The sequence below is a fragment of the Gymnodraco acuticeps genome, unplaced genomic scaffold (assembly GCF_902827175.1).
Source record: "Gymnodraco acuticeps unplaced genomic scaffold, fGymAcu1.1, whole genome shotgun sequence".
Taxonomy (NCBI): Eukaryota; Metazoa; Chordata; class Actinopteri; order Perciformes; family Bathydraconidae; genus Gymnodraco; species Gymnodraco acuticeps.
In genome coordinates this window covers 4,753,858-4,781,396 of record NW_022989985.1, presented here as the reverse complement: position 1 = coordinate 4,781,396, position 27,539 = coordinate 4,753,858, and the positions used below count along the sequence as shown (strand labels likewise).

Here is a 27,539-nt window from a genome sequence, read left to right as displayed (position 1 = left end):
CACACACACACACACACACACACACACACACACACACACACACACACACACACACACACACACACACACACACACACACACACACACACACACACACACATCTGAATATCAATGCAAACAACTCTTTACATAATTAAATAATAACATTTTCTTAACTTTTTCCCTTCTCATGTATAAAAAAAAGTTGGTCAGGCTCATATCCAAACTTTTTAATAAAACTATCTTTATGTAAAATTCACCAACAGAGGCGTAGTATACAAAGCAAAAAAAATACATAAATTAAACATTAGAAATGTCCAGTACATTTACATAATTCTCACAGCTAAAATGTATTTTCAAATAAACCTGAATGGCCTTGGTGCAGCAACAATATCTCCCAAAAGGATCGAAATCTTTCCCCGTCTCTCAGGCTCAACTTCACTTTCTCAAATACAAAGAGCCTTTCTCTGATACAGCTGTGTAGGAGAATTGGAAATGAACTATTCAATAATTCATATTTGTATACTAATAAGCAACACAACCATTTCCCTTCATACATCAGAAAAGAGGCAAGGACTGTGTAAGCTCAGCAAAATAAACTTGCATACAAACAAACATATCACATGCTTGAAAAAAAATGTTCTCTACAAAATATAACCATTCTAAAATGATCCATCTTCCTGCAAAGTATTATAGTTTACAAACTCAAAACACTGATAAACATGTAATAATCAGTTTTTAATACAATCCGCAATAGAGGTGCAGAAATATGTCTTCAAACAAACAAAGGAGCTCACTTGTCTTAAACGTATTCTCTTAGAAGATATAAATACCTTACACAAATCTTCATGCAGATACAATGTTCTTTTCAAACGCTCTGCTATAAATAACACTTACAGTAGGCATATTGTAAAGTAAATATATGTAGTGTCTTGTTCTCTAATCGCTTATGGTATCGTTATCACACAACAGGCGAATGAATGTGCTCCACACTGTCCTGATGCTCAAATGAAACCTTAAAACCCTGTTTTTAAAAAAAAGGATTTTGCTTTCTTCTCCATTTGCCTGAGGTTGTTTAACCTGCCGTCCCCCTTCATTCCTCCTCCATTTGGTTTTAGTGGCTGAGGGTGAAGTTTTGACAGGCAGCAAGAGCAACCGGACACCCAGGCTCAGCAGTGGCCGGCCCTGCCCCGTCTCCGAGCCCCCCGGCGGGGTAAGAGGGGCCCTGCAGTGCCTGGACCTTTCCACCAGGACCTGGCGATCACAAACACCCCCCATTGCGTGCTACACCAGATAGCAAGCTCTGCGCCTGGGGAAGAGGGAGTGGGAAGGAGCCTGCTGTGGATGTCAGTGACCAGAGGAAGACGGTGGGGGAAAAAACAATGATAAAAACATGCTGGATCGAAGGGGAAAGAGGAGGGGGGGGGAATGCAAAATGAAGCTCCAGATGTAGTCAAAGGGAATAATTTGTAGATGACTCTGCGTGGTCAGAGACACACAATGTAGTGACCGGTTCATATCTGAACACGGACTGAGAGGGACGCTCACCAGGCTCCACTCTGGCTTTCCTTTTAAATACTGCTGATTTCTTACCTGTGTGCTAATGTAAAACATTCATATAAACACAGTAGATGGTCTTTCTCTGTTTATGCGCTAATTAAGTCTTGAGAGTGTGTATATAAATGTGCAACAGAACAGAAACAATAATGAGATATAAACCATTTTCTCTCTTCTCATACAACCATTGTTAGAAATAGTATCTGTAATTATCTGAATTAGAATAGAGTAGTAACAAATACATTCAAGAGTCAGGTTAGTTATTTCTACTATAGTGAACATTTGATGTTGTCCCCAAAACTACTGGCAGCATTTACCTTTAAACAGCTATTTTATCATAAAAACCCATCATCACTCTTTTTAAATCATTTGCTTTAACAAGTGTTTTTTATACAGCAATGATTTTTTAAGAACAAAACTAATCACTTGTCGTAAAACAAAGTAAAACAATATTTTCCTCTGTCAAATCTGCTAAACCATTTCAAATATGGTTTAAGGCTACATTTGAACTGGGCAAACTTCACATCTAAGCCCCAGCTGAAATTCATACGACATGTGTAATTAAAATAGACAATCACAAACAGGAACAAAGTAAAAACAATGGCAGTATAATTTGTAATATTTTGGCTAAAATACCAATACATATAATCAGCAAAATAAATTATTTTGACAAGTCTCTGTAGTCTAATTTCATTACAGTTATATCTTAGATGCCCTCTCTTAATATTAAGAAATCCCCTGAGCACAAGAAGATATATTAAACGTGTTAACAAAATAGAGAAGTCAAAATGATTTATTCAAGCACTCAGTGTGGCACGTTGAGAGTTGTATCTTGCATTATTTGTTTCAAAACACAACCCGCGTCCTTACGGCTCTGAGCCGCGGCTCTGTGGGAGGGTAATATTCAGTACTTTGGCTTACATTAACCACACACCAGGCTAACTTTCCCCCTGCTCTGTCTCAGTGGAGTGAAACTGAAGTTTGGATTTCAGAGTTCCCCTTTATCTCTCTTACATCAATTTCCATGCTGGCACTAAGTGTTGCCAGATAACAACTAGAAGTCCTGTTAAGTTCGAGGGAGAGGGAGGAGGACTGTGTCCTGTTAGTGAACGGACCTCCCCAGCATTCAGTGGTGCTAGACTGCCCCCTGCTGTACTCCTGCAGAATATATATCCACAGCACAACTAATGCTGCTCATCTGATAAAACAGCAGCCTGAATGACTAAACCCAATGTGTCAAAGCCAGTCATTTTCTAAAAACATAAAAAAATAAAACAAAGCATCCACCATTTTATGACTGCAGTTATAAAACGGAGTGTTACGAGAAGTAAAGATGCCGAGTCCCTGACGTCTCAACAAAAGGCCTCGCACATTTTCCGTCTATCTCTGGTGATTAAACTCTGGTTTGGTATTCTTGGTTAGTCATGGCACTATATTTCAACTATCATTCGTTTAGCAAATCAGGAGAGCAGTAAAATGTGAAAGTATATCTTTCAAAGCTGTCCCTTGCTGTGGGCAAAGACAAACTCACGACTTTAAAACTTTCAAAAGTTAGACTGCTTCTTTGAAGAGGAGTCAAAGGAGCAATTTAAAGAGACCTGGAGTGGTGTGTACCACTGCTATGGCGTCTCTGCACTGTGCATGTGTATTAAACATGTGCAAACACACACACACACCCACACTCCAATAGTTGCTTCTGTACCTGTCTTTGCTTTTTTCCCTTTTTTATTTCAGCAGGGTGAATTTTTATCTAAATGCAAAGCAGGTGATAGGTGCTCCAGTTTCCTCTAGAAGTAGCTCCCTTGTCTGGGCTCTCTTCCTGATAAGAGTCCTACTTTGCCTGACATAAAAGAGCCCGGTATCATTTCCCCTGCCTCCCCAACAACCCCCAGCTCGCTGCCCTCGCCCTTCCCCGAGCTTCACAAAGCTGCCTCTATTTGCTCCCAATTCAGAGCCCAATTGCAGATAAAGTTACAGCAAATTTGTTTGGAGGAAGAGCTGCTGAGGCCTGCGGTCCCTGGGGCAATAACAGCCTTGTCTTGCAGGGGCCGTGGGGAGAACTGGCAGCAGCAGGAGAACAGAACCCTACACCGCTCAGCCCCACAATGGCCTCAACTCTCCGGGAGAGGAGGCAAAGGAAGAGGAGGGGAGGGAGCGATACAGAGGAATGGGGATGGATGGAGGGAACGAAGGAAGAGACACTGAGCTTGCAGGTGTGGAGAGAGGAAGCAGACGCTTAACCCTGAGACAGGGAAACACAGGCAACGAGACCAACACCCACATGCACACACACTCACACACCACCCATCATGCAGGACAGGAGGTAACTCCAGTCCCGTCCATTGTGCCAACGCCTCAGGCAAAGCTGCCACGGTGGCTGATTCACTGTCGGGATGGGTGGGTGACAGCAGTGTGGGTGTGAGAGAGAGAAAGGCTGCATGTGAGACTATGCGATATCTCTCTTTCTCTCACATGCGCACACAACACACACAACATACACACTAATCACAGCTGGCACTAATGGGCGATGTGTACATGCGGCTGGCAACTTTTGGAATCGTGCAGAAGGAGAGCAAGAGACCATGAAGAAAAATGTTGAGCGTTTTTATGGAGGGAATGTTGTGAAGTGACTGCATTTGGATGCATTCACAAAATACCAGAATTATATGAACACACTGAAATTCCTCCCCTCGGGCTCACTGAGCAGTTGAGAAGTGCACACATTTGTAAGTTTAGAGGTTGAATTGCCCACAACTCCACCTCTGTAGCTACAGCCGTGTTGGAAAGTTAAGTGTAACATCTGTCTAGAAAGACAGCCAGACAGAAACACACGTGCACATGTGAACAGACACACATGCCCATAATCACACACAGCCGTACACCTTCATGAACACACCACCTTGGCCAGATGGCCCCCCATAAAAACCCACTTAAAGAGATGAGCGAAGTGATTAAGAGGCCTCTCAAAGTGAGGGAGAAATGAAAGAGGGATGAAGAAATAGAAGGGAGGGAGGGAGGGAGGGAGTACCTGTGTAGAGGAGAGGCCCTAAATACTCTGATGCTTTTAGCTAAGTGCATAGTCCTACGATAACAGACTCCCAAAAGAGTGGGAGAGGGGGGAGGAAAAGCACAATGACACCTACATTTCAGACTTTCTATAAACTATAAAACGCTATGTCCTTGGCCTAGATACACCCTTTATCGTCATCTGAATACTTTGAATTTAAGCGAGTACAATGAGAATATGAATAGTCTGCACTATTACTCAGAAGGGGATGTACTATACGCTGTGTTTTCTAAAAAGGGTGAAGGGCTATACAAGGCATGTGCATGTGTGTGTTTGTGTGTGCTGACATGGAGGCTGGGCTATCCAAGGCTGCATCCTCCTCTCACCACAAAGATTGGCATCTCTGAGTTGACCTTGTTTTCTGTGAATTCGTCACAAAAAAAATGTGACACACACACACACACACACACACACACACACCAGGATCACACATGAGTCTGCTTGCACACACACACACACACACACACACACACACACACACACACACACACACACACACACACACACACACACACACACACACAGAGGGAAAATGTTAACTGATCAATACTAGTCTCTTCTGACCCATGTCTTGTGATGACACTGTGACCTGCTGTACAAACACACACATACAGTATGCAGCCTCTGCAGAGATGAACATGGTGTCAGACAGCCAAATGCTGCTAATGTCTAATGTCTGCTGTGAAGACACTTAGTGCTCCTACAGTAAAGGGCTGGGGCGGGGCCGGTCCACCTGTCCTGTAGCTACTTAAGTCAGGACACTAAACCAGACAGGATTAAATGCCTTCTCTGTCATCTTTAGGGTAGGGAACCTCCATTCAACCACTCACCGCCCTGCGGGAGAATGTCTTTTACTGATAGCTCTGCTGTCCAATTACACTTCACCTTATAATACCAGACACAGATGACAGGAGGGCAAGAGAGAGAGGACAGAGGAGGATGATGGGAGAAGAGAGAAAGAAGCTACCATTTCCACTGTCTGCAGGAACAGCTTGTCACACTTCAATAGAATATAGCAACATTTCCAACACAAGTATTTAAATGTTTAAGGGTCTCAATTAAAATAGTGTTCAAGTTTCAACACCAACTCTCCACTTATTCCAAGCAACTGAGTACCAAAACAGACACTTTCCACGTATAAACCATGTGTGCTTTTACACTTAATACAAAGCTTGAAAAGGGATTTAATCGCCACTATCTTATTAAGAAATTGAGTATGTGAGTAAGAGTCTGTAGTGGGGGTTACAGTGTGGAAATGTACTTAGCTGTGCTTGAGACATCAACAACCCCCCGTGTTAGAGTGTGCAATTACCAGTGAAGGATCCATACTTTGTTAGCAGAAATGGTCCTACAGCCTCTGATGCTCTCCTGCTGTGCAGATGTTAACTGGCAATATGAGAGTACTCGGTAAAATAGATGAATGTTGTCAGTCTATTTAGAATAGTACTGATCCATCAATCATGGTAATTATGGTGATTTAGTTACCTGTGAGGTAATAGTACACCCAACTCCATGTCAGTTTATTTCTGAAAAGATTTTGTCTACGTAAATCTTCATTTCACCATATTAATAAAAAAGCATTATCATATGTTTTGATAATAGAATCAGTGTACGCAAAAAGATAAGATTTAGGTCCGGTTTCAGTTTCGATGTGAATGTAATATGTCCTCATGTGTAGTACTGTACAGGTATATGCGAGTGCAGCTGTACGTACTACAAAAGCACAGATGCTCCTCTGCGGAGAGTCCCATTCGAAGCAGCTGTTGATGAAGCAGCCTGTGTTGATCAGGAACATGATGCAGCGACGAACTCTGTTGAAGTTGTGCAACAGCAGCTAGCAGGGAGACAAAAACAAAAGTGAATGATTAAAACAAATCCTGTTATATGCTGTAGATGATATATCATTATGACTCATATAGTATCATATTAATGACACTTTATGTGACAGATTCCTGTGTGAACAAACTAAATCGCATCAGGGTTGTGACTTTTTAACATAAGCTTCACATACAAACATTATCACATACTTTATGTTTAAGAATTCATTTCTCTCTTTTTTGTAAAGGTTTTGAGTGAATTTGTCACAATTAAACATTTAATGTATGTCTTCGTTAAAATGACCGTAAATCTTAATACGGGCACTTTAAACCACATTGTGTCTCAAACTGGAAAGTTAAGTAGAGCATTACGTTTTTTTTTTCTTTGGCTTTAATATTACTGTCTAATAGTGCAGCACTGAGGACACCAAGAGGACAATGTCATGTGTTCCTTCTTTGGATAGCTATATATGGATGTGGATCAGCATACAGGACAAACGGCCGCTTAAAGTGTGACAAGATGACTCACAATGTTGCTGTAAGTCTTCTCTCCAAGTGATAAAGTGAAGTACAATAATTTCCAACAGTCCCTGGACTCTCCTCCCCGAGGGCTCTCCGTTCATTTTGGCCAGGTATGAGCGAAAGCTGGCTAACTGCTGTCCTCCCCATGGGTTGCCAACCATTCAGGGAATAGCAGTATAGCAGCGCAGAATGCCAACCACCCAATCAGGTCACCACCAGGAGAAAGTGCTCCCAAAGGACAAACTGTCTCTGCAGATCGCTGTTCAAAAAATTCTAGGCCATTATTTTACTATTTAGAAGAAAAAAACTTCTGTGTGTGTGTTTGAATGTGTGTATATTGTGGGTATACAGTATGGGTTTGTAGCACTACAGTAAAGTCTATTGTCTATATGCATGTGTGTTTCCAGGTGGATTTGCATGTGGTTAGGGGTGGCTTGGCTGCTTTGATGCTAGATGAGAGGAGGATTGTGAAGTATTTTTGTTGCTAAACTGAGGATGACTTTATGATGTCCTGCTGGGGACACACAGACCCTGAAGACAGCAAGACTGTGAATCATCCATTTCCACGTTCCTCAGCGCATGCACTTGATGTACATGCTGTACTCTTCTGGGCTTATTATTGCCTTAACTGTCTTGATTTCCATGAAGTATTTCATAAAGTGCCTTGAGTTATTCCTCTAAAACAAAAGTGGTAAAGCCATTTATTAAGTCAAATGTGACAATTACGACTATATGGTTTTGTTTGGCAGCCAGCTTCCGTTTTCTTTCTCTTTACTGTGTATGTTTCTGCACATTAAGCAGCGAGCAACAGCAGGGGAGCTGCTACCACACAAAAGAGCCCTCACGGGGCAATCCCTCTAAAGCAGCCAGTGACATCATCATTGCGAGACGCTGACATGGGTCATCTCAGTGAGTCAGAGGTGAAATGCAGATGTAAAAAAGATTCTGCACTTGGGGAAAAAAAGAGTAGAGTGGGCCGAGACAGAGAGCAACAGAGAAGGCAGGAACAGTGAGGAAAGAAGGGAATAGATGGAGGGCTGACAAAAGTCTGGTATGGGAGCTGGTGCGTGTGTTTGCTGCGCTCGACTGTGCATGGCGCAGCTTTGACTGCTGAGCCCAAACGGTCAGTCATATGACATGTCTGATGTGGGCCAGCCCCTACTATTCAGCCCTTTGTGGTGCCGCCACACTGAGCGGCGTGACAATGAAGTGCAAAGCAGCAGTGGCAAAGAGGGCCAACTATAAGGATGGCCAATCTACTTATGCACCCCAGAGCTGACAGCTTGACATTTCTATTCACCACTCAGAGTGGATGCAAGGGGGGAGAGATGAGAGAAGGGAGAGAGGAGGGAAGAAAAAAAAGAAACAAAATGCTGTTTTTCCTTCAATCATGCAGTTGTATCTTGCCCACACAGTTGTTCTGGTTTACAAGATGCCACTCTGCAGGCGTGTTGGTTTCGCTTCAGACAGTTAGGCAGAATAGGGTGGACACAGATAAAATAAGGCGGAGAGGTAGAAGATCAGTGTTGGTTGCTGATGTACCTGTTTGGACACTCTGGGCTCCTCTTCGATATACTTCTGCTCTATGGGAATCAACGTCCTGAGACCAGCCTTCACCTGGAGGACGGAGTGAACACACACAGCCTTAAAAACAGCAAATGGTGAGAGTGAAAAGACACTTATTTCATAGCGCAAATAAATAAAATGACAGAATTTATGACGATTATATTTATTTTGAATGTTTTTTTGTATACATTGTGTAATGATATTGGCAGCACATGCGTAGAGCGTGCCCCATGTCAGTGGTTAGAGAGCGGGAGAGAAAGCTGTAAGATGGCCGCTATAGGACACACACAGCGATGGTGAATGGGCGAACAAAGGCTGTTGAGAGGGAGTCTTCGATAATTAAAGCCAAAACGAGGACGAGGGACAAGGGATGAGATGGAAGCGAGGGAGGGGGGACAAACAGAATAAAGACAACAGCAGCGTGGTGGGGGGGGGAGATGCTAGAGAGAACAAGAGCGGGATGGAGGGAGAGGATAATGGGGGGTGGTGGGCGAAAAAAAAATCAGGGAGGAGAATCAAAAAAGCTAAAGAAAGACTTACAGCATTAAAAATCACGTCTATTTCGAGAAAGATGACCCCTTTTGTTGGCCCTGTCAGCTCCTTGCTTTTCAAGGCGTAGGCTTTGCGTTCTCCATTTTGGATCTGTGGGAGAGGGACATGACAGGCGTCTGTCTGGCAATACCCGGCTGAATCGGCTCCCCGGGCCACCTTTGAACCTCAGCTGCTGGCGCTGACAGGGAACCCAAAACAACTGTGGCAACTCTGACAAGTACCTGTTCATTACCCACTGCAGCTCGGCTCTGTCAAACAGAAATTAACTATCCTGGGGAATCATACTGTACAGCAGAGCATGGATATATTAGACACACAGTACTTTTTACAGGCTATATTTTTTTTTGTTCAACTATGACACACTTGTCTGTTTTTTTTTATCTATAAATCGCGTCGTTCCATCTCTCTATCAGTGTCATTTTCATATCATCTCTCACTTTCTTTCTTCTCACCTATCAATCTCTTCTTTTTTCTTAGGCTCTCTTCTATTTTTCTCCATTTTGTCATCTCTTTTTTCTTTGTGAAATAATAACAGCCTCATCTGTGGAGTTGCAAAAATAACCCCTGCTTTTTATATCTTCAACTGTGTGTTTTCGTTCTTTCCGTTGCTCTATGTTCTCTATATTATCCCCAAAGGAAAAGACGTAGAAACACACACAGAAAGCTGCCTTTGACTCACATTTAGTAAAGGAATAGCCACTTTCCCCAGGAAGTCGGCACTTCTATCTCGGTCCTCGTCGTAAACAGTGACCTCAAGTACCGAGTGGATGTCCTTCACGTTACTGCGGCACACAGAAACACAACATCAATGACACATATACTGAGATATGGGTTACAATCTGAATACTATGAAAGCTTTGTGTCTTGGATAAGCTTCTTTAAATGATTAACACTCCCAACAACATTTTTTATATATGCGTTATGGTTTAAAAATCACTATTGACATGCATTATGTTATGTTGCACTACAGTACTACAATAACTAAGGAGAAGTAGAGAGTGACATGTTATCTTTTAAAAAACTAGGCAATCAAGAAGAAAGCTGATGTTATGTATAGAAAATGAGGCTAAAAGAGAGGATGACTGAATTAACCTGTCCTGTGATTTCACAAGTTTCTATAATGGTATCATACATGTAAGAAATGATGCAAAGAGAGATCTGCATCAACATTTAATTATAGCTTGAATGTAACTATATTTTTAAAATATTTTTGGAATACGTAAACATTTGACAAGCCTGCTTTTCATCTTATATTAATGTCTTCCTAGATGTTTTTATGAGAAAGGCTTTCCGCATTGTTAACTGTGATCAATATTTTTTTTTAATGCTCAAATTTAACTGGATAAAAAAAATGTAAACAAAATTGTATTGCTGTGAGACTATTGCTTTGACTTTACCAGAGTTTATTACAAATATATATGTTTGTTTTTATTTGATTTCATCACTGCAGTGATTTCAATGTGTGTGCGAGACATGTGAGTTTTGTAAAAGCTACTCACAAAGTGAAGACTTTGTTCCACTCTGGGTTGAGGTTTTTGTAGACAGTGTGTGTCTGCAGCCGATCGTTACTCAGCTCCACCACACAGAAAGGGTCACTCTTACCTTCAGAGCAAAAAAACAAAACATAAGAATGACCTTCGTGTTGAAAAGAGATACATACATTAAGAAGATTCTACGCTTTAGTTAGCTTCGAAAAACCTCAAAGTAATTCCAACAGCTTTTGTCTATCTCCAATCCCTCCAATACCCTGGACTTATCAGAGCTGTAATAATATGATTATTTCATGTTTAGCCCTGATGCCATATTATAAAACAGTATATCAGTGGAACAGCTGCGAGCCGTTTCTATCAAAACCCTGGGAACATGGACAACTAGAAGATAAGCTGCAGGACAACTATGCCCTGGGCAGTCACAAGGAGGGGGCGGGAGAGTCAGAAGAGAGAGATTTTGAATGGATGGTGCAGAGGACACAGACTGCGATGTGGCTCTGAAGGCCAGAGAAGTTCAAAGTAGAAGATAAAGAAAGCCGAGCAGGGGTGTGAGAAACATCGCTGCTCCATGATTAGTGAGTCCGAGCCAGCGGCAACAACGGAAGAAATGAATGAAAGTAAGAACAACATTTGAGAATTAAATGATGAAACATTTGTTTTCTTCCCCATCATTTTGGCTTTGTTATATTGACAGCCTTGTAAATTGATCAAAACAGTATGAAAAGTATTTTGAATATATCCCTTGTGTTTATTATAGGGAAATCACTGCTGCATGCAGTGTTATACACTGCATGCAGCAATACTAGTTTCATTAATATAACATAAGTGACATTTTATAGTAATAATAACAAAACATCATATATCCAAATGTAGATTTATTGTACAGAATAATTTCATTTTAAAACTGAAGGATCACATATGAAATCATTTTAGTGGCCTGTTGCTGCCAAAAAAGATTAAACTTTAGTACACTACGTGAGAACTTTTAAGACCCTCAGCTGTTATAAAACATAGATATGATATATGGTTCACTATAAATCATATTCATTAATGCTGATTTATTCCAACAAAACTTTCAATTCAGAATTTACTACAGTTATATAACTGGGTAGAGAGAGACCGAGAGGAGAGATAAACATAATCACAGAGTTATTTCCTCCTCCTGAGAATAGCCTACTGTACTATAATAATCAAACCAGTAATGTCCTATATATTCTCCATTTGTTCACTAACATCTCACATCTCAATTTCTTTGTACGCAAAAAGGAGAGAGACCAGCTCCCCGCGCCTGCAAGCACACCTCCCTTCGATTGCCTGAAAACGCACTGAAAACAACAAAACTCTTAATTCTGGCTTTGATCATTTTTTTTATTAAAACTGTTGGGAGCCGTTGCGCTGTTTGTTCAAGATTACCACTTGAAGAGACTGGGTCAGCAAGTAAAAAAAAAAACATGTCCCACACGTATTCCCGTAGAAAAAAGAGAGAGTATTTAAATATAATAAAGGAGAAATGTTGCATAATAGGACTCAATAAAGTTGGGATTGAGTTCAAAGCCCCCTGCCACATTTCAGCTTGTGCCTCCGTCTGTTTGAGTGTGTGAGTGTGCAACACGGGAACCGTGTGGGGTATGTGTGTGTGTGCGTGTGCGTGTGCGTGTGCGTGTGTGTGTGTGTGTGTGTGTGTGTGTGTGTGTGTGTGTGTGTGTGTGTGTGTGTGTGTGTGTGTGTGTGTGTGTGTGTGTGTGTGTGTGTGTGTGTGTGTGTGTCATTGATTGGTGTGATTTTCTTCAAATGTTGTGACAAGGGCAGGACATTTAGTGGGTGTGCAAAGTAAATGTCACCGTGATCAATGCTGAGCCGTAGGTGTTGCCTTTCATATCTGTTTGTGGGGCTTTATTGATGTGGAGTGTTTGAAGTGGATATTGACAGCTATGACTCCTACGATAGAAAACAACATATATTAAAATTGACAAAAGAAAATGGACTCAAGTAACTGCTTTTAAATGCATCTCCATGGACATATTTTATTATCAATATAAATTGTTATTGCTTTGGTATATATAAATGCCTCCCTGCCCCCTGTCACGGATACACCGAAATGTATTTTAAAATGATGCCTTTTGGCTTTCTTTTAATGTTTATTACAAAAGTGAATATTTGAAATCCTCCTTAATCCTCCCGGAGCATCCATAGCATAAACGATTATGATGTTGTCCCCACAAATCAAGTCTGATTAAATTTAAATGCAATCATCTAAATTAGGAGATGGAAATTATTTCTGCAGAACCCGGTCCCTCCCCCATTTTCTCTCTAATATTCTGTTTTTAATGACATGGCAGGCTGTGTTGCTGCAGAGAGCCAGTTGTCATTGGTGATGAACTTTCACCTTATTGGCCGCCAGCACCAGAGGCGGCTGTCTTAACCAATTACACGCTCAGGTTTGAGCGCCACTCAGAGATCGCCCAGGTAATGTCAGAGCAAAGCTCCTCCCCCCTCTGGGTCCCGTCTCGGTGCCGCTGGCAGAGAGTTTGCAGCGAGCAGCGGGCTCAAACTAATTTCAGAGGCCCTGAGATAAGTGTGGAGGATGAAAACAGTGCAGGGACAAGGGAGCACTGTAATTGCCTCGCAGGAAGCTTAGAGTTAGTGAGGAGTTTGCGGCTGGAGAGGGAACGCTCTCATGCTCCTCCACAATCACAATGAATTATGATTTAGACTTTAAAATGTGAATCAATGGCATTTTTGCTAGCATTTACTCTACTTTTCATATAACTTTTAAAAGGCTAGACAAGATAAAGACAGTATTTCTTTGTGTGTCAAGTGCTGCCGTGGAAAATATACACTTTGCTGGGAGATTTTGTGTTATTGTTGAGCGTAAAAAGAATGTCTACATTTCCTATGGTGTAGCTGCTGGAAGTGCATGTGCCTGTGTGTGCGTGTGTGTGTGTGTGTGGTGTGTGTGTGTGTGTGTGTGTGTGTGTGTGTGTGTGTGTGTGTGTGTGGTGTGTGTGTGTGTGTGTGTGTGTGTGTGTGTTTGACTGTGTGGTGTGTGTGTGTTGACTGTGTGTGTGTGTGTGTGTATGTGTGTGTGTGTGTGTTTGTATGTGTGTGTGTGTGTGTGTGTGTGCCTGTGTGTGTGTGTGTGTGTGTGTGTGTGTGTGTGTGTGTGTGTGTGTGTGTGTGTGTGTGTGTGTGTGTGTGTGTGTGTGTGTGTGTGTGTGTGTGTGTGTGTGTGTGTGTGTGTGTGTGTGTGTGTGTGTGTGTGTGTGTGTGTGTGTGTGTGACTATTGAAATGTTCTAACTGTATAGCATCCACTCAGAGGGACAAGAGCTTGCAGACAAAAGGGATTGTTGGTTTTAGAGACTATTTTCAGTTATCCTACTCGGGCTGGAGAGGAGCTACTCCACAAAAACACTTCAATTAGAGAGAGAGATGGCTACAGAGAGAGGAGGAGGGGAAGAGATGGGTGAGGAGACAGGCAGCGTGAATGGGAGAGAGATGGTGAACTCTTTCTCTCTCACTGACCTCCCCTCTCTGTCTGTCTGTTTGTCTGTCCGTCTGTTTCTCTCTCACCTTGCTCCCGACCCTCTCTTGGTCTCGGCTGTTAAAATAGGGTGTTCATGTGGTGAGGGCTCTTATGTGGCTCTTACAGAGCTATTGTTTCTGCCAGTGACTCACAAACACACACACACACACACACACATGCACACACAGCATCAGGCTCAAAACAGGAATAAGCCATCTAGAAACAACCCTGTCATTTTTCTGTATCATTTCACCTAGTGTATCTATCTTTGTAAGACTGGCTGAAAGAAAACGTTTTCTAAGGAACAAAATACTTCATACAGAATGTATGAATTCAAATAAGGTTAAACATTGGACTGTCTACATTTGAGATCTCTTTGGCTACAACACAAAAGTAACGTGTTAAACCCACATGCGAAACCAAGCCCATGTTTTGTCTTGCTTTTTGAAAATATACTGTATACTGAGTCCCTTGTGGAAACATCTTTTTTTATTTTTTAACATGTGAAACCCAAGTACTCATTTGGCGACATATGGCAGGCACATACTTAAATATACGTATATATGTCAAAAATACAGTTCACATTTTCACATTTTAAGAAAAAACATAGGTAAACTTTGTCAGTCAAATGTTCAAAACATGTTGGTTGTGGATATTCAAATCTGAATTTTACACTTTTTCAAAATATTCAGTGTTGGTACAGTATAGTTTCAATGAAACATTGTAGCCCTGGTTGACACTAAAGGATATGCTGCACTGTAACTGTGTAGCAAGCTTGTAGCGCTAATTTCAAATCACCACAGGCTGTAGAGGCTGCTCTGAAATCAATCATGTTTTCAATGAGCACGTCTAACCGCAAGAGACAAAGTGAAAGGCAAACAAACAGCCACTAGACATTATATTTCCAGTTTTACTTTTTTTGTTTTTTTTGGGAAGGATCCATAAAGCTTAGACTGAATGATGAGCTCTACAACGAGGTCACGGAGCAAATTTCAGCTTGGAGTGAAATACAAGAGCCAGAGAACCATTAGCCCTGCACTCCGGCTGCTCCGGTCGCTCCACGCAATAACCCAAATCAACCAGCTCCAGTCTGTATTGGCTAATGGGACTGTGGCTGTTTCAAATGGAGAAAAAACTCTAGCATCACTCTCTCTCTCACACACACACAGAGACACACACATTTCCTTCTCTCTCTACTAGATAATACAGAGTGAAAAACTAGGCCTGTCCACTGTAGACCTAATTAAAAGTAAGAATTAATGGAGAATGGAGGATTCAGAGAAAGCAAGCAGAGAAAGAGCAGGAGGAGGGAGGAGGAGGGGGAGAGATTTGTTGGTTCAAATATGTACTTTTTCTCTATTATTCAAATGAGCAGCCTGCATCTTTTCTAAAAATGCAGAGACAAATTTAGAGTCCTGCAAAAGTAGAGTTTATCTCTCTCTGAGGATCCTCGCAGAGCATCATCCCTTACACCAAAATTACACCCTGACTTTATCTTTTGCTAGATTTATGGCAGACCGCTGGTGGAGGAAAACATGCCACAGAAATTGTTCAATGTCTTAATGCAAAACTCAAGCCGAAGACAGAGGCCTTTTTTCACTCTGTATGAACACATGACAACGAATCCAAGAGTGAAACATGAAGAGACTAACTTTAAATAACAGAAGTGCAGAGGTCTGGACTTAAGATCATTGTCTTACCTGTGACATCTGCTGCCATCAGTCCCTCAGCCCTGATGACCTTTACCTGCACCACACCGACATCTTTCAGGCTGTTGAATGACCTCCACAGGCTCTGAAACATCATAGGGACAGGGGTCAAAGATCAAAGAGGATGCCAAATTAGCATTGAAGAGAATGGCAGGTCAATAGCCTGACATTTCATTAAGATAGGAAAGGGTAGAATATGTCCTTTAACAGTCCTTATGTGGAAATGTAGAGCTGGCATTTATAGGCGAGCCTAACAGAGGACAAATGGCCAGATTTCAATTTCACTGAATAGCTGTGCTTGCCTGTTTGAAATGTTCCCTAACTCTGTACTTTTTAGATAAAATGAAACTTGATGAGAGAACACAACAATATATATATTGTTAAAAGTGACTGCTAATCCACGCAGTACACAAATAGGGGTAATTGTGAACAACAGGCAAGTTTAACATGTTAAGTTGAACAAATTCACAGAAAATATTCAAACAGAATCTCTTCAGCGTTATGCACACTGTCAGTCTGGGTGCGGGCTGGTGTTTTCTTATCTAATCACTCCATGAATTTCTTTCTCAATGTGTGTAAGAAAAAAGAGGTGTTGGGAGAGTGTGTGAATAGCAGCATTCGTATCAACAGAAGAAAGTGAAATATATGAAGTATAAAATAGTACATTTCTTACAACAGTCCGTACAGGTGAAATATATAACAACATAGAAAAGTGAAGTAATGTGATATACATTGGTGCATACAGTATAATGTGATATGATGTATTTGATATCTTAATAATGAGGCAAACACACACTGGCCCCACACACACACAGTGCAGTTTGAACTACATCCACACAAAAAGGGGAAACACTAACGATAAACAAACCAACTGTTAAACAAGAAGTCAATCATTCAAGCTCACACACACACACACACACACACACACACACACACACACACACACACACACACACACACACACACACACACACACACACACACACACACACACACACACACACACACACACACACACACACACACACACACACACACACACACACACACACACACACACACACACACACACACACACACACACACACACAGATACTATACCGCCCTGGGATTGTTTGAAATGAGAAGGCAAGTACAAGGTTTAAATAACCAAGAGAAAAAACGATGACTGTAAATCCTAGTCTGTAAATCTGTGGAATAAAGAGAAGCCTGTTGAGATCACGCTCGGCCATGAGGCATGTTTACACACTGACCGACACATGCACAATCAGAAACTCATGCTTTTGTTCGCACCCAAATACTCAGGTATAAACACATGCATTCAAAACCTACACTGGGGCCAAATTGAGTAGCATGTCGGCGTGTCTTAAAAGCAAAGTGGAAATGCACTTCACTTCAATTTATTTCCCTCTCTCTGGCAATAACCCCTTCCATCCCCACAGGAGTAATTATAATTTAAATTTCAGAGTCAGGGCCAGGCTACAGACTTAATTCATTATTACCAACTCTGTCAGACTCTGCCTGTTTCCAGCGATATCATTGTCCAAAAGCTCTCTAAAGGAGATGAGAGGGGAGAGTGTGCGAAAGAAAGAGATGGGGAAAAGAGAGAGAACGACAGCAATACAGTGAGAGAGAGAGAGAAAGGGAGAGAGGGGAAAACTCTGGATTTTAGGGCACGATTTCTCTCAAGATACAGCTGCTTGTTGTGATCATTGGGGAGAGACACAGGGAGAAAGGGAGTGAGGGAGGTTACAGAGAAGGAGTCAGGGGCAAACTAATAGTAAGTGCCTTAGAGTTAAACATTAGTAACCTACCTAGGAGTGTGTAGAAGGTTTTATTAAACTTTACCAAAAGCTGTAATTGAATGTCCGGTCGGGTTCATTACAACCGTTACTTAGGATATATGATCTGATATTTAATTATACCAATTCAGACTATTTCAGTGGTAGGATGTTTTATATTTTAAATTGTTTGATTTATATCAACCTTTTTGCCACCTTCAGACTGTACTTTGTTGAGGCAAAGTTTTTGAATTACTGTCACATTTTGTTAATTGACAAATCGAAGGATTTTAATGTTAAACCTTTCAGTAAAGTATCAAAAAGCATTATATTTGTATTGTACAAAAATGACAATACTGTAGAATCATAAATTCAAACAATTGGTGGTTTCTGTAATGATAGCCGGATACATAAAATGACACCGAGGCTGAATGAAGAAAAATTAGACCGAATTATTTCTTTAATGTATGGATGCAGACATATTTCCACCCCCCAATCCATCACCCACACTATACATCCCTTCCTCCTCCATACAGGTTCCCTGAGGGGACATTTAGGTTTGAGCCTCGATCCACAAATGGTAGACAGAACATACCCATCCTCCACAACAATTCAAATCCCCGTCAGAGAGATAAACAGCAAAAGATGGAGAAAACGGACAGACAGACAGACAGGCAGAAAGAGAGTGAGATGAAGGGAGGCCATGACCGACCCCCATCCCCTCATTCACGTCCCTGCACCCCCCATCCGCACGCAGGTGGAATGACAGGAATAATGGGGAGATAAAAAGGAGGGATGAACAGAGGAGAGAAAAATGGAAGGACAGAGTTGGCTTTCATAAAACAAACCCCCGCTCTGCCTATGATTGACATCTTGTCACTGTGACATCTTCTTCCTGTCTCTGTCACACTGAACAGACACGCAAACACACAGATGAATCTTCCCAGCATAGGCGTATGACTCGCTGTCATCTTTGCATCGTGTCACCTTTCATCAGCTCTCCATATAACATTTCACACGCAGACATGCACAAAGCGTCTGCCCAGCAGCCGCGCAGTTCAGAGGACATTTAATCAAATGCCTGTGAAATGCTCAAATGCTAACAACTTCCTCCCAATTCCCACCCCGTCTCATCAACCCTGAATCCCTGTCTGTCAACAATCTCTCTCAAAGTTTGCTCTCTGCCCATCCCACACTTCACAGCAGACCCTTATCTCACTTCCTGTCCAGGTTGTGTCCTTTCTCTTCACCTTAGAGCAGTGCACTGGAGTGGGTGGGAGAGGTATTGCTGGCGTGAGTGAGCATACATGTGGGTGGGTGGTGAAGTGCCACCACTTCAGCGGAGGTCGCCATGTCCTCATCCACCCTTCTTGTGGCTACCTCTGGCCCATTAAGAGCCATTAGTGTGTGTGCTCCTTTGCCATCATAATGCATAAATCTCTTTCTCTCCCTTTCCCTCTCTACTTCTGCGGAACAGTAATTAGGGATGAAGGAAAGGTTACGGTGAGAAATAGTACATCTAAGGCAGTTGTCACTAAGTGTATTGCACCGTGTTGCATATAGCAGGGCCGTCAGCTGCATTCAAAGTAGAAAATCATGTGTACTCATTCACACGCATGCATGCGGTACTTCCAAGTGTACAGAGGCACTCACAAACCTGGCAGACATACACACATTCACACAAAGCCGTCACAATGCAGAACAGCTAGAATGAGAGAGACATTAATGAGCTCGGCGCTAGCATCAGATCCCAGCACTCAGGTGTCTATTATCGGCTTCCTTCAATGGCCACAGATTGGGATGAGGAAAAAGCACCTGCCAGATACAACACAGTGACCTCACTGTGACCACATGAGGTGTGGCGTGTGCACATATTTGTTAGGGTGTGCATGTGTGAAAAGGCCATTTGGAGGATTTAAAATCTGCAACGTCTTTGTAGAGATTTAGGCTATTAATGCACGTTTTAGGTGTTTTATTTTACAGTATCGAGTCTTTACAACACATTGATCGGGGGGGGGCACACTGCTGAAGGCTAGCACAAGCAGGGGAATTCAATTGTTTTCTCTAACTCATTTGTGAAGGTATCTGCTCTTTAAAGCTGCGATGATGACAGCATGGTACTTGTATTGCTCCGCCAACCCATCTTTTTATTAGATAGCTGATGCATGAAGGTACTGTTTTTGCATGGGTCTGTATGCGTGTGCCTGTTTGTGATTAGCAGCATTGGATGCTTTTGTGCAAGCTGGTGATGGAAAGCTGATTTCAAAGCTGATAATACCAGTCTGTTAAAATGTGCCCAAGCAAAATAACATACACACACACACACACACACACGTCACACACACACACACACACACACACACACACACACACACACACACACACACACACACACACGTCACACACACACACACACACACACACACACACACACACACACACACACACACACACACACACACACACACACACACACACACACACACACACACACACACACACACACACACACACACACACACACACACACACACACACACACACACACACACACACACACACACACACACACACACACACACACACACACACACACACACACACACCATGGGCAGATTAGTGGGCTTTGAGCTGCACTGTAACGTATTAGTGGTGGTACTTGGTCTTATCAGTGCTCTTTGATAAGGAACATCTTTATTAAATTCTCTAACTGAAAGACGGCCAGTCTGGGGAAAAGGAATATGTTAATAGGTAGAGACCATTCAAGTCTTCAAACCGACCTCCCTTTGCCCCTCCATCTAGAATCCCCCCTCTTCTTTCACCCTCTATCTCTTCATCCCTTCATCTAACGGGAGGGCCACAGTGGCAACAGACAAAGAGTGGAGGCTGCCGGGAGAGCGGGGCAGAGATGGGGAGAGCTGGGGAGAGAAGGAGGCAGGAAAAGAGGTAGGCGCAGGAAGCAAAACGTCTCGCCTTCAGCCGAGCAGAAAAACGGGGTCTGCACGAGTTGTGAGAAAGGTGAAATAGCTTTTTCTTTTCATTTTACACGCCTTCCCTTCCCGGTGTAACCCTCATCCTTTACCTCTCGCCCCCTATTACACACGCACACTCTCACAAACACACACACTTACACCCACGCTCCCCGCCCTCATTTTGTGGCTGTGAGGAGAGGCACAACGTGTTTATGACTCAGTCCTAGAGCTCCCCCCTCTGATATTGGGTGGTTGCTGCAGCGCGGAGCACAGTGGTCAACCTCCTGCGGCTAGCCAATAAGGCACCGCCACGGTTATGTAGGTCGTGGCACCCGTGTTCGGCCTGTGGAGCCTCGCCACTGGTGCCCACACTGAAAGACGCAATCACACACCAGCTGGGATAAATGGTTAACTGAAATCAAATCATTTTCTTTAATCTCACATACAGACAGTTACCTACTGCTCTGTACGGTATGTGATCACACGGGCAAAGTGTCCCTGCACAAAAAAGCACACTTAAAAGTGCTACTAATGGGTAAATGTGCTATAAAGCTCTCCTAAATAATTAAATGAAATCATGATTCTGAAATAATCCAGTGATTTTTGTTTTGTTTCTAATTCCTAAAATAAACTAAATACACTCTTTGTCCTTCAGTGAACCAATTTTCTATATGTTATATTAAAAATATTGATTGAAAGCTAAATATGGCTGCTGCATTGAGTGATATCTGCTGATTCTGTTGATGTGCCGAGTAATGTCCCGCGTCAAGGCCGTCCGTGAATGAAACCTATTGAAAGTGTGTGTGAGCATGGGTGTGTGAGTGTCTCTTTGTAGCAAGGAGTGAAGATGACAGGGTGCGAAGGGTTAACTAGGCTAAGACAAAGACATAGGCTGAAACCATTGTGTGCCGAGTGGAGGGCCTCTGGGGCAGATGGGGCCTTTGGGCTCTTTTTCGCTTTCTCTCTCCAACACTTAGCTCAATTCAATGACAACTGGCTAACAAGCTATGATATTTTACACACACATTAATGATGATTAAAATCATGACGCAAATACCGCACAATACTGGTGGCGTGAATCATGGCAAAAGAAACAAACCAGCTATGTTAGCCTCCATCGTTTTTTTAGAAGCAGTAAGATCACATTTTTCAACCTCTTCCTTTTGTCCACTCCTCTGGCCTCCACTTGGTGGAGTTCCTCTTGATGAATAAGGGAGATTTTTCATCAAATGAAACCTGATGATAAATGTGTGAGTGAGTAATTGTTTGTCTTCCTCAGTGTCATTCATGACACAAAATAAAATACTTTTATTTATCTTTGAAACTTGGACTTTTGATTGTCACATAGCTGTCAATCAAAAGAAAAAGCCACACTTTCAGGTATACTATTGATCAATAAAACAAGGGGTTACTGCATGGAATTTGGTAAAGTTGTGTGGGCAGTTAATTATGAAGTAGGCGTACTGCTTTAATATTACCCCTAAAAAATGTGGGGGACTTTGGCATACTGGCTTTTTTGTGATCGCACACACATACAAAACACAAGGCCACTCTTACAATAAAACTAACTCACATATCTCTGCATGATCTGATGTCTCTCGTTCGGGTCATCCAGCATGTTGACAGACAGGTCTGAGATGGAAACGGCGGCGGAGGCAGTGAGTGTAACCAGCAGCACCAGAACACCTTCACCTTCCTCCAGCGGCAGCTCCAGCTTGTGTGTCTGTTCTTTACTGAGATGTGTCAGGTCTACGGTACACCTAAAGTGCACACAAATGCACAATGAAACAGATATAACTGTAGTTAGGGGGAAGCTGACACAGCTACAACACAGGCTAAAAGTAACAGAGGACAATGAAGACTAAACCTAAGTCAAAGCACAGAAAAAGATCTCCAATTTCCCTTTATAAATAAGGCTTCTACTACTGTAGTTATATATAGAAATGTATATAGAAATGTTTATTGATTGGGATAAACCCCTTGAGATGCACCATCTCGTTTTCAAGGGGGTCCCGAAAATCATTTCAGTTATCATCGTATAAAACGTAATATATTGCATGTGGCACTGGAGTATAGCAACAGCCTAGTAACAGTATAAAGGGCGTCATGTGTGTACGATAAAAGCAACTGCAGACAATGTAGCTGAAGCTGACACAATTAATACCTTTAAGTAGGCACTTGAGAGCATCTTCCCTTCACTGAATTGATTTCCTGGCATGCCCTTCATATATCTTCAGTTTATATCAAGGCAGGCAATAGCAATTACTGTCCTTGGGTCAAAGATTTCAAAGTAAAGGCTTTTTTTGAGTGCCTTCATGATGCTGTTCTCATGGATGTTAAATAGGAGGTAATAAATAAGTACATTCGCACAATTATCAGACATGGCCATTTGATATTAAATGATTTGACATACAGAAAAAGGTTGTAAAATGACAGTAAGACCTAACATATGTGGTTAGGTAAGACCTTAAAAAAATGAATGATTTTAATAAGCTGTGACTGGCTACTTCTGTTTTAGCTACTTGGTAAAAGACTGATCAGAATCAGAATCAGAAACAGGTTTATTACCAGGTAGGTTGACACGCACGAGGAATTTGACTTGGTGTTGTGGTGCATATATAAAAGTAAAACAAAAATTAAAACACAGATAGAAAACTATTTTAAGAAAACTATAATAACATTACAAAATATATTAAAATATAGCAGTATTGAAATATAATTGGAATGAAGGCCACTGTACCTTCCCATGAAGTCATCCTTCTTGCCAGCGTCTTTGTCCCAGACCGTGATGTCCACGTAGCCTCCCTGTTCCTCATACAGGTGGAAGTCAAACTGCTCTCTCCACTGAGGGTTCAGCGTTTTGGGAATTGTCTGAGTTAAAAACAAAAGAAAATCCTTTGTTTGTCAATAACGTGCTTCTACATCCATTTTTAACTAAGGTTAGATGTTTTTGTATTGAGCAATCTCTGTATAATCCCAACTAAATTAGTCTTCAATATGAAGTGTATAACTGAAGTGACCTCTCTCAGTGGTTTCTTTCTAAGTTGAATATTGAAATGAACGAAATCTTAGTATAAAAATGTTCTTTTGTTATTTTGATCACGGGGGCACACATAACATTACGGTCTTATTCCGAATTATTTGGAGGTTACTGTCAAATTAAGTATTCTTAAACAAAAGTGTGTTTACCTTGGTCTTGTACTTCTGGTGCCCCATCCTGAATTTGATGTAAGGGTCACTGAGGCCGTTGGTGTCCATTGGCTGGAGGCTGCGGCCTTCGATCAGACTGATGCTGACTATCCCTCGCCACAGCTGGGATTTTCTGTGCACATCTGACAGGCGCATGCTCTGATACTGCAGTAGACACACACATTCACACACACATTTATTCATACATAAACAAGCATGTACACATATGCATTCATTAAACCCAAGATAGAAGTATGGCTTGTGTACACTTTGTCAACAGGAAAATAAGCAATCATAAAGACACCAAGACAACATAGAGAGGAGCAGGCAACACACACTAGAGTAGAATCAAACAGAAATGTGATCATTTGACCCGATTCATATTTATTTATACTATAAATTAAACATAGTATCCACCTATTTATACAAGTCTATTAAGCTGAAGCGGTTGGGAATGCTGAGGAATGGAATAATGCCCTCTCACCTCTCTGTGTTTACTGTGAATCTACTGCAGAAAGAAAATGTTACAGTCTGCACAAGATAGTGTGTGTCATTATATCAGTCTTGCCTTTTTGTAAAAAAAAGAATGTAATACAAAATAAAAAGGCGAGTGATTTGAAGGCTGTCTTATCCAAAACGAGCATATCACTGAGATTCTGCTCCAGTATAACTCGCTTTTTTTATTCCATCTGGCGATACTGTAAGTTGACAACACTGCACATTCAGATTGATGATTCTCCGTATTATAAGTCTGTTTTTCTCCAACAGTTTTCCCAGCACTAACAGGCCTATTTAACCTCTCATTGAATCATGTCAGTATCCTTCACTAAAACAAAGAGCAGGGTATTTATTTGTCAAACAAATACACCCCTCTCTCTCTCTCTCTCTCGCTTTCTCTCTTATGCCTTTCACTCTCCTCCTTCCTCGTTAGGGAGAATTTATTAGCATAGCTTTTGTTTTGCGGGTGAATTTCATTAAACTCTGAACAAACCCTGCCTCGCAAGCGCAGGCCTTTGATCTGGAGACGAAGCCTCTTAATTTCCATTCTCCAGACATTAAACAATGCAAATGGCTCCCTGCAATAGAGCCAACCTCCCATACTGCAACTCCCACATCTTTCATTTCTCCTGTTCACTTGCTGCTAACACACTGTATGCTAATGATAAGAGGTCACCGTTATGTCCTACTTGAGCAAAATCCTAATTGTTTCCTTGTTTTGTTGCTACATATTACTTCTAACAGAAAACCACAGGCTATTTGGATTGGGAATCCACATCCTTCTGCCAGAGCACAGCAGGAGATAGATCGTGCATAGAGATATTCAGAGGCTGAAAGTCTTATAAGAGATAGTTGCACTCTTAAGTTTAAGAACTAATATAACCTGGCACACAACTTCTTTCAACCCGTTGGAAGAATAAACAACGTTTGAAGTACAAAAATAAGCATTTTTCCAAGTGATAGAGGAGAGACCTGGTTTAATATGCATCTGACTCATAATCATTATCTCAAACTAGATATTGAATAGTATCTTCTGCTGTTGGTTCAACACTCATTGATGGTTCATTAAAAGAGGTGGTTATGTAAAAATAACTGTACTTGTATGCAGTGGAGCATGGAGGCAGGGAGGCACTCAGGAGCAGCGCCTTTTTGGTGGGGTAGCACAGTTTAGCTACTAAGTTAGTGTTTGAGCTAAATCCAGAGTCACAGGCGGGGTGGGCTTCAAAAGGAAGCACGGTGCAGCAGGACGTCTGCCCAGCTTTGGATAACTCACTTCAAATGTGTATCTGTGTCTCTTGGTAGGATATTAAACTTTGTAATACTTTTAGTGCGATTTAAGGGATCGACTATGACTGAAGCTAAGCTCAAGATTAAACGGTTCCCTTCTCAGTGACGATTGTAAACCAAAACAGGAATAGATAAGAAAATACCTCAGTAAAAGTGACACAAGGAACAAAGCTGGGAATAAATTAAGGAAAATGCTCCCAAAACTGTAAAACCACAAATTAAAGTGTTTCATGCATGAGCCAAATAAGCGCAACTTTGAACATCATGCTTTCTGTTCAACCCGACAGCCAACGAGAAATACAAACGAAATGTACCATGATGGTAGCAGTTGTATGTATTGCAAGATGAGAACTCAAAATAATGTCAAACAGAAACATTTCCACTTGATGCGAATGGGTCTAAGTATGTCCTATAATCAGTCCATACAGTCAGCCGTCAGCAAACTGTCTCATTCCACAGTTTGATTTGCTGTACAGGAATCCTTTGAAACCCATTATAACAAATCAATTGCTTTATTTACTCACACAGCAGCTGCAATAGACTGTGCGGATCAAAGGTGGAAGGCGCAAACATATAGAACTGCATTATTTAAAAGCTTAAAAGGACAAAGTTTAGTATAGATTATGTTACAAAAAAAGAATATACATTGACTTCACTGTAAATGACTCCAGACATATTGTCACTGTTCTCAATTGAAAGACTAAATATGTAAACATAACCAGGAGGTGAAACATCACGTATAAAAACAGTACTTAGTGTAGTGCATTACTTCGGTATGTATTTGTATGAATTACAACTTGCCTTAACAGATCTAAATGCAGTTCATCTTTAGGCTTTAGCAATTGCTTTCCAAAAAAATATTATTTACATCCCTTCAGGTGATGTAAACAGTGTGTGGTATTTTGCAGCTTGTGGGAAATAAGCAAGTGATAATGAGAACTAAAGAACTGATAAAGGAAAAGAAACGGGTAGTACCACTGTGGAAGGAGGAAAACAAGGGAGGAAGGGAGAGGGCCACGGAGACTCCATCAATATACCAGGACACAAGTGAAGAGTGCAGGACAGGTGAGGTGCAGTGGGGGGTGGTTACAGTACAGTCGGAAGTTGTGAGGGAGGGGGAGTTACATGCTGTTTTAATTTACCTTACTAGATCGTTTCCAGTTCCTTCTCAAAAGCATGGTCTGTAAATGAGACAAAGCTGTTACAGAGCACCCCCCACTGTCTCCCCCTTACAGGGTCAGGGGTTAAAGGGCACTGGGTATATAAGGGTCAGATGTTAGCTGGCCTGGTGCAAGAGGGGGGTGTTTATAAAGAGACAAGGGTAGCTGTCATTCATGCAAGTTAAGTGAGCAAGGAGTGTATAAGAAGAACAATTACTTGTCATGTTATGAAGTATACCCATATGCAAACATGCAGTTAAACACATGCATATTAATGTTAGCTGCCGTTTGTGCCTCTCATACAGTGTACCCATCATTTTAATACTTGATAATTTGACAAATGTCATGACCATTCCTACACCCAAAGAAAGACGGGGACTCATAGCTGCTTCCTTGTTTGGTTTGCTCATTTTAGCCTGCTTTGTTTGGATCAAAATATAGAGAATCACCTTGAAAAACAGTTAAACATTGTACTTAACTACAGAAAATCATTTGTCTTCCCCCCACCAACCATAAGAACGAGGATTATGGACATGTCCTCATACAGGCAAGAGATTTTGTGAAAATGCGGCCAAATGTCTCTAATCTTAACTTTAAATGATTTCTGAGATGGATGTGCCCTATTTCTTCTTAATTGAGATAAATGCAATAATCAATACCACTACATGAGAGGACTACTCACATACGTTAATTTCCCTGAACAGTCATGAACTTGATAACACACATGATATAATGAAGGTCACCTCATATAGCTGCTTGATAACTACAATCACCATATTATTATAACTTCAAATAAGGAGTAATTAAAAGTAAATTTGAGCCATGGGTAAACTTTTACCCTAGTAAACCAGTAGATGGCAATAGAGAGT

General features: G+C 41.5%; 1 protein-coding gene across 5 annotated transcripts in view; it reads right to left on the bottom strand.

Annotated features, from left to right (window-relative positions):
- Positions 1-27,539, bottom strand: part of mctp1a (multiple C2 domains, transmembrane 1a) — a 139,120-nt gene that overhangs the window by 37,192 nt on the left and 74,389 nt on the right. For 3 of the 5 annotated variants that reach the window (XM_034212706.1, XM_034212708.1, XM_034212711.1), the window contains exons 6-15: positions 26,653-26,691; positions 23,726-23,890; positions 23,277-23,407; positions 22,110-22,296; positions 15,775-15,868; positions 10,560-10,662; positions 9,740-9,842; positions 9,049-9,150; positions 8,485-8,559; positions 6,318-6,437 (exon numbers count right to left, since the gene is read on the bottom strand). In XM_034212706.1, the coding sequence (XP_034068597.1) occupies positions 6,318-6,437; positions 8,485-8,559; positions 9,049-9,150; positions 9,740-9,842; positions 10,560-10,662; positions 15,775-15,868; positions 22,110-22,296; positions 23,277-23,407; positions 23,726-23,890; positions 26,653-26,691 (1,119 nt within the window). The remainder of the gene's footprint in view (positions 1-6,317; positions 6,438-8,484; positions 8,560-9,048; positions 9,151-9,739; positions 9,843-10,559; positions 10,663-15,774; positions 15,869-22,109; positions 22,297-23,276; positions 23,408-23,725; positions 23,891-26,652; positions 26,692-27,539) is intronic. The other 2 variants (XM_034212707.1, XM_034212710.1) reach the window with 1 other exon arrangement.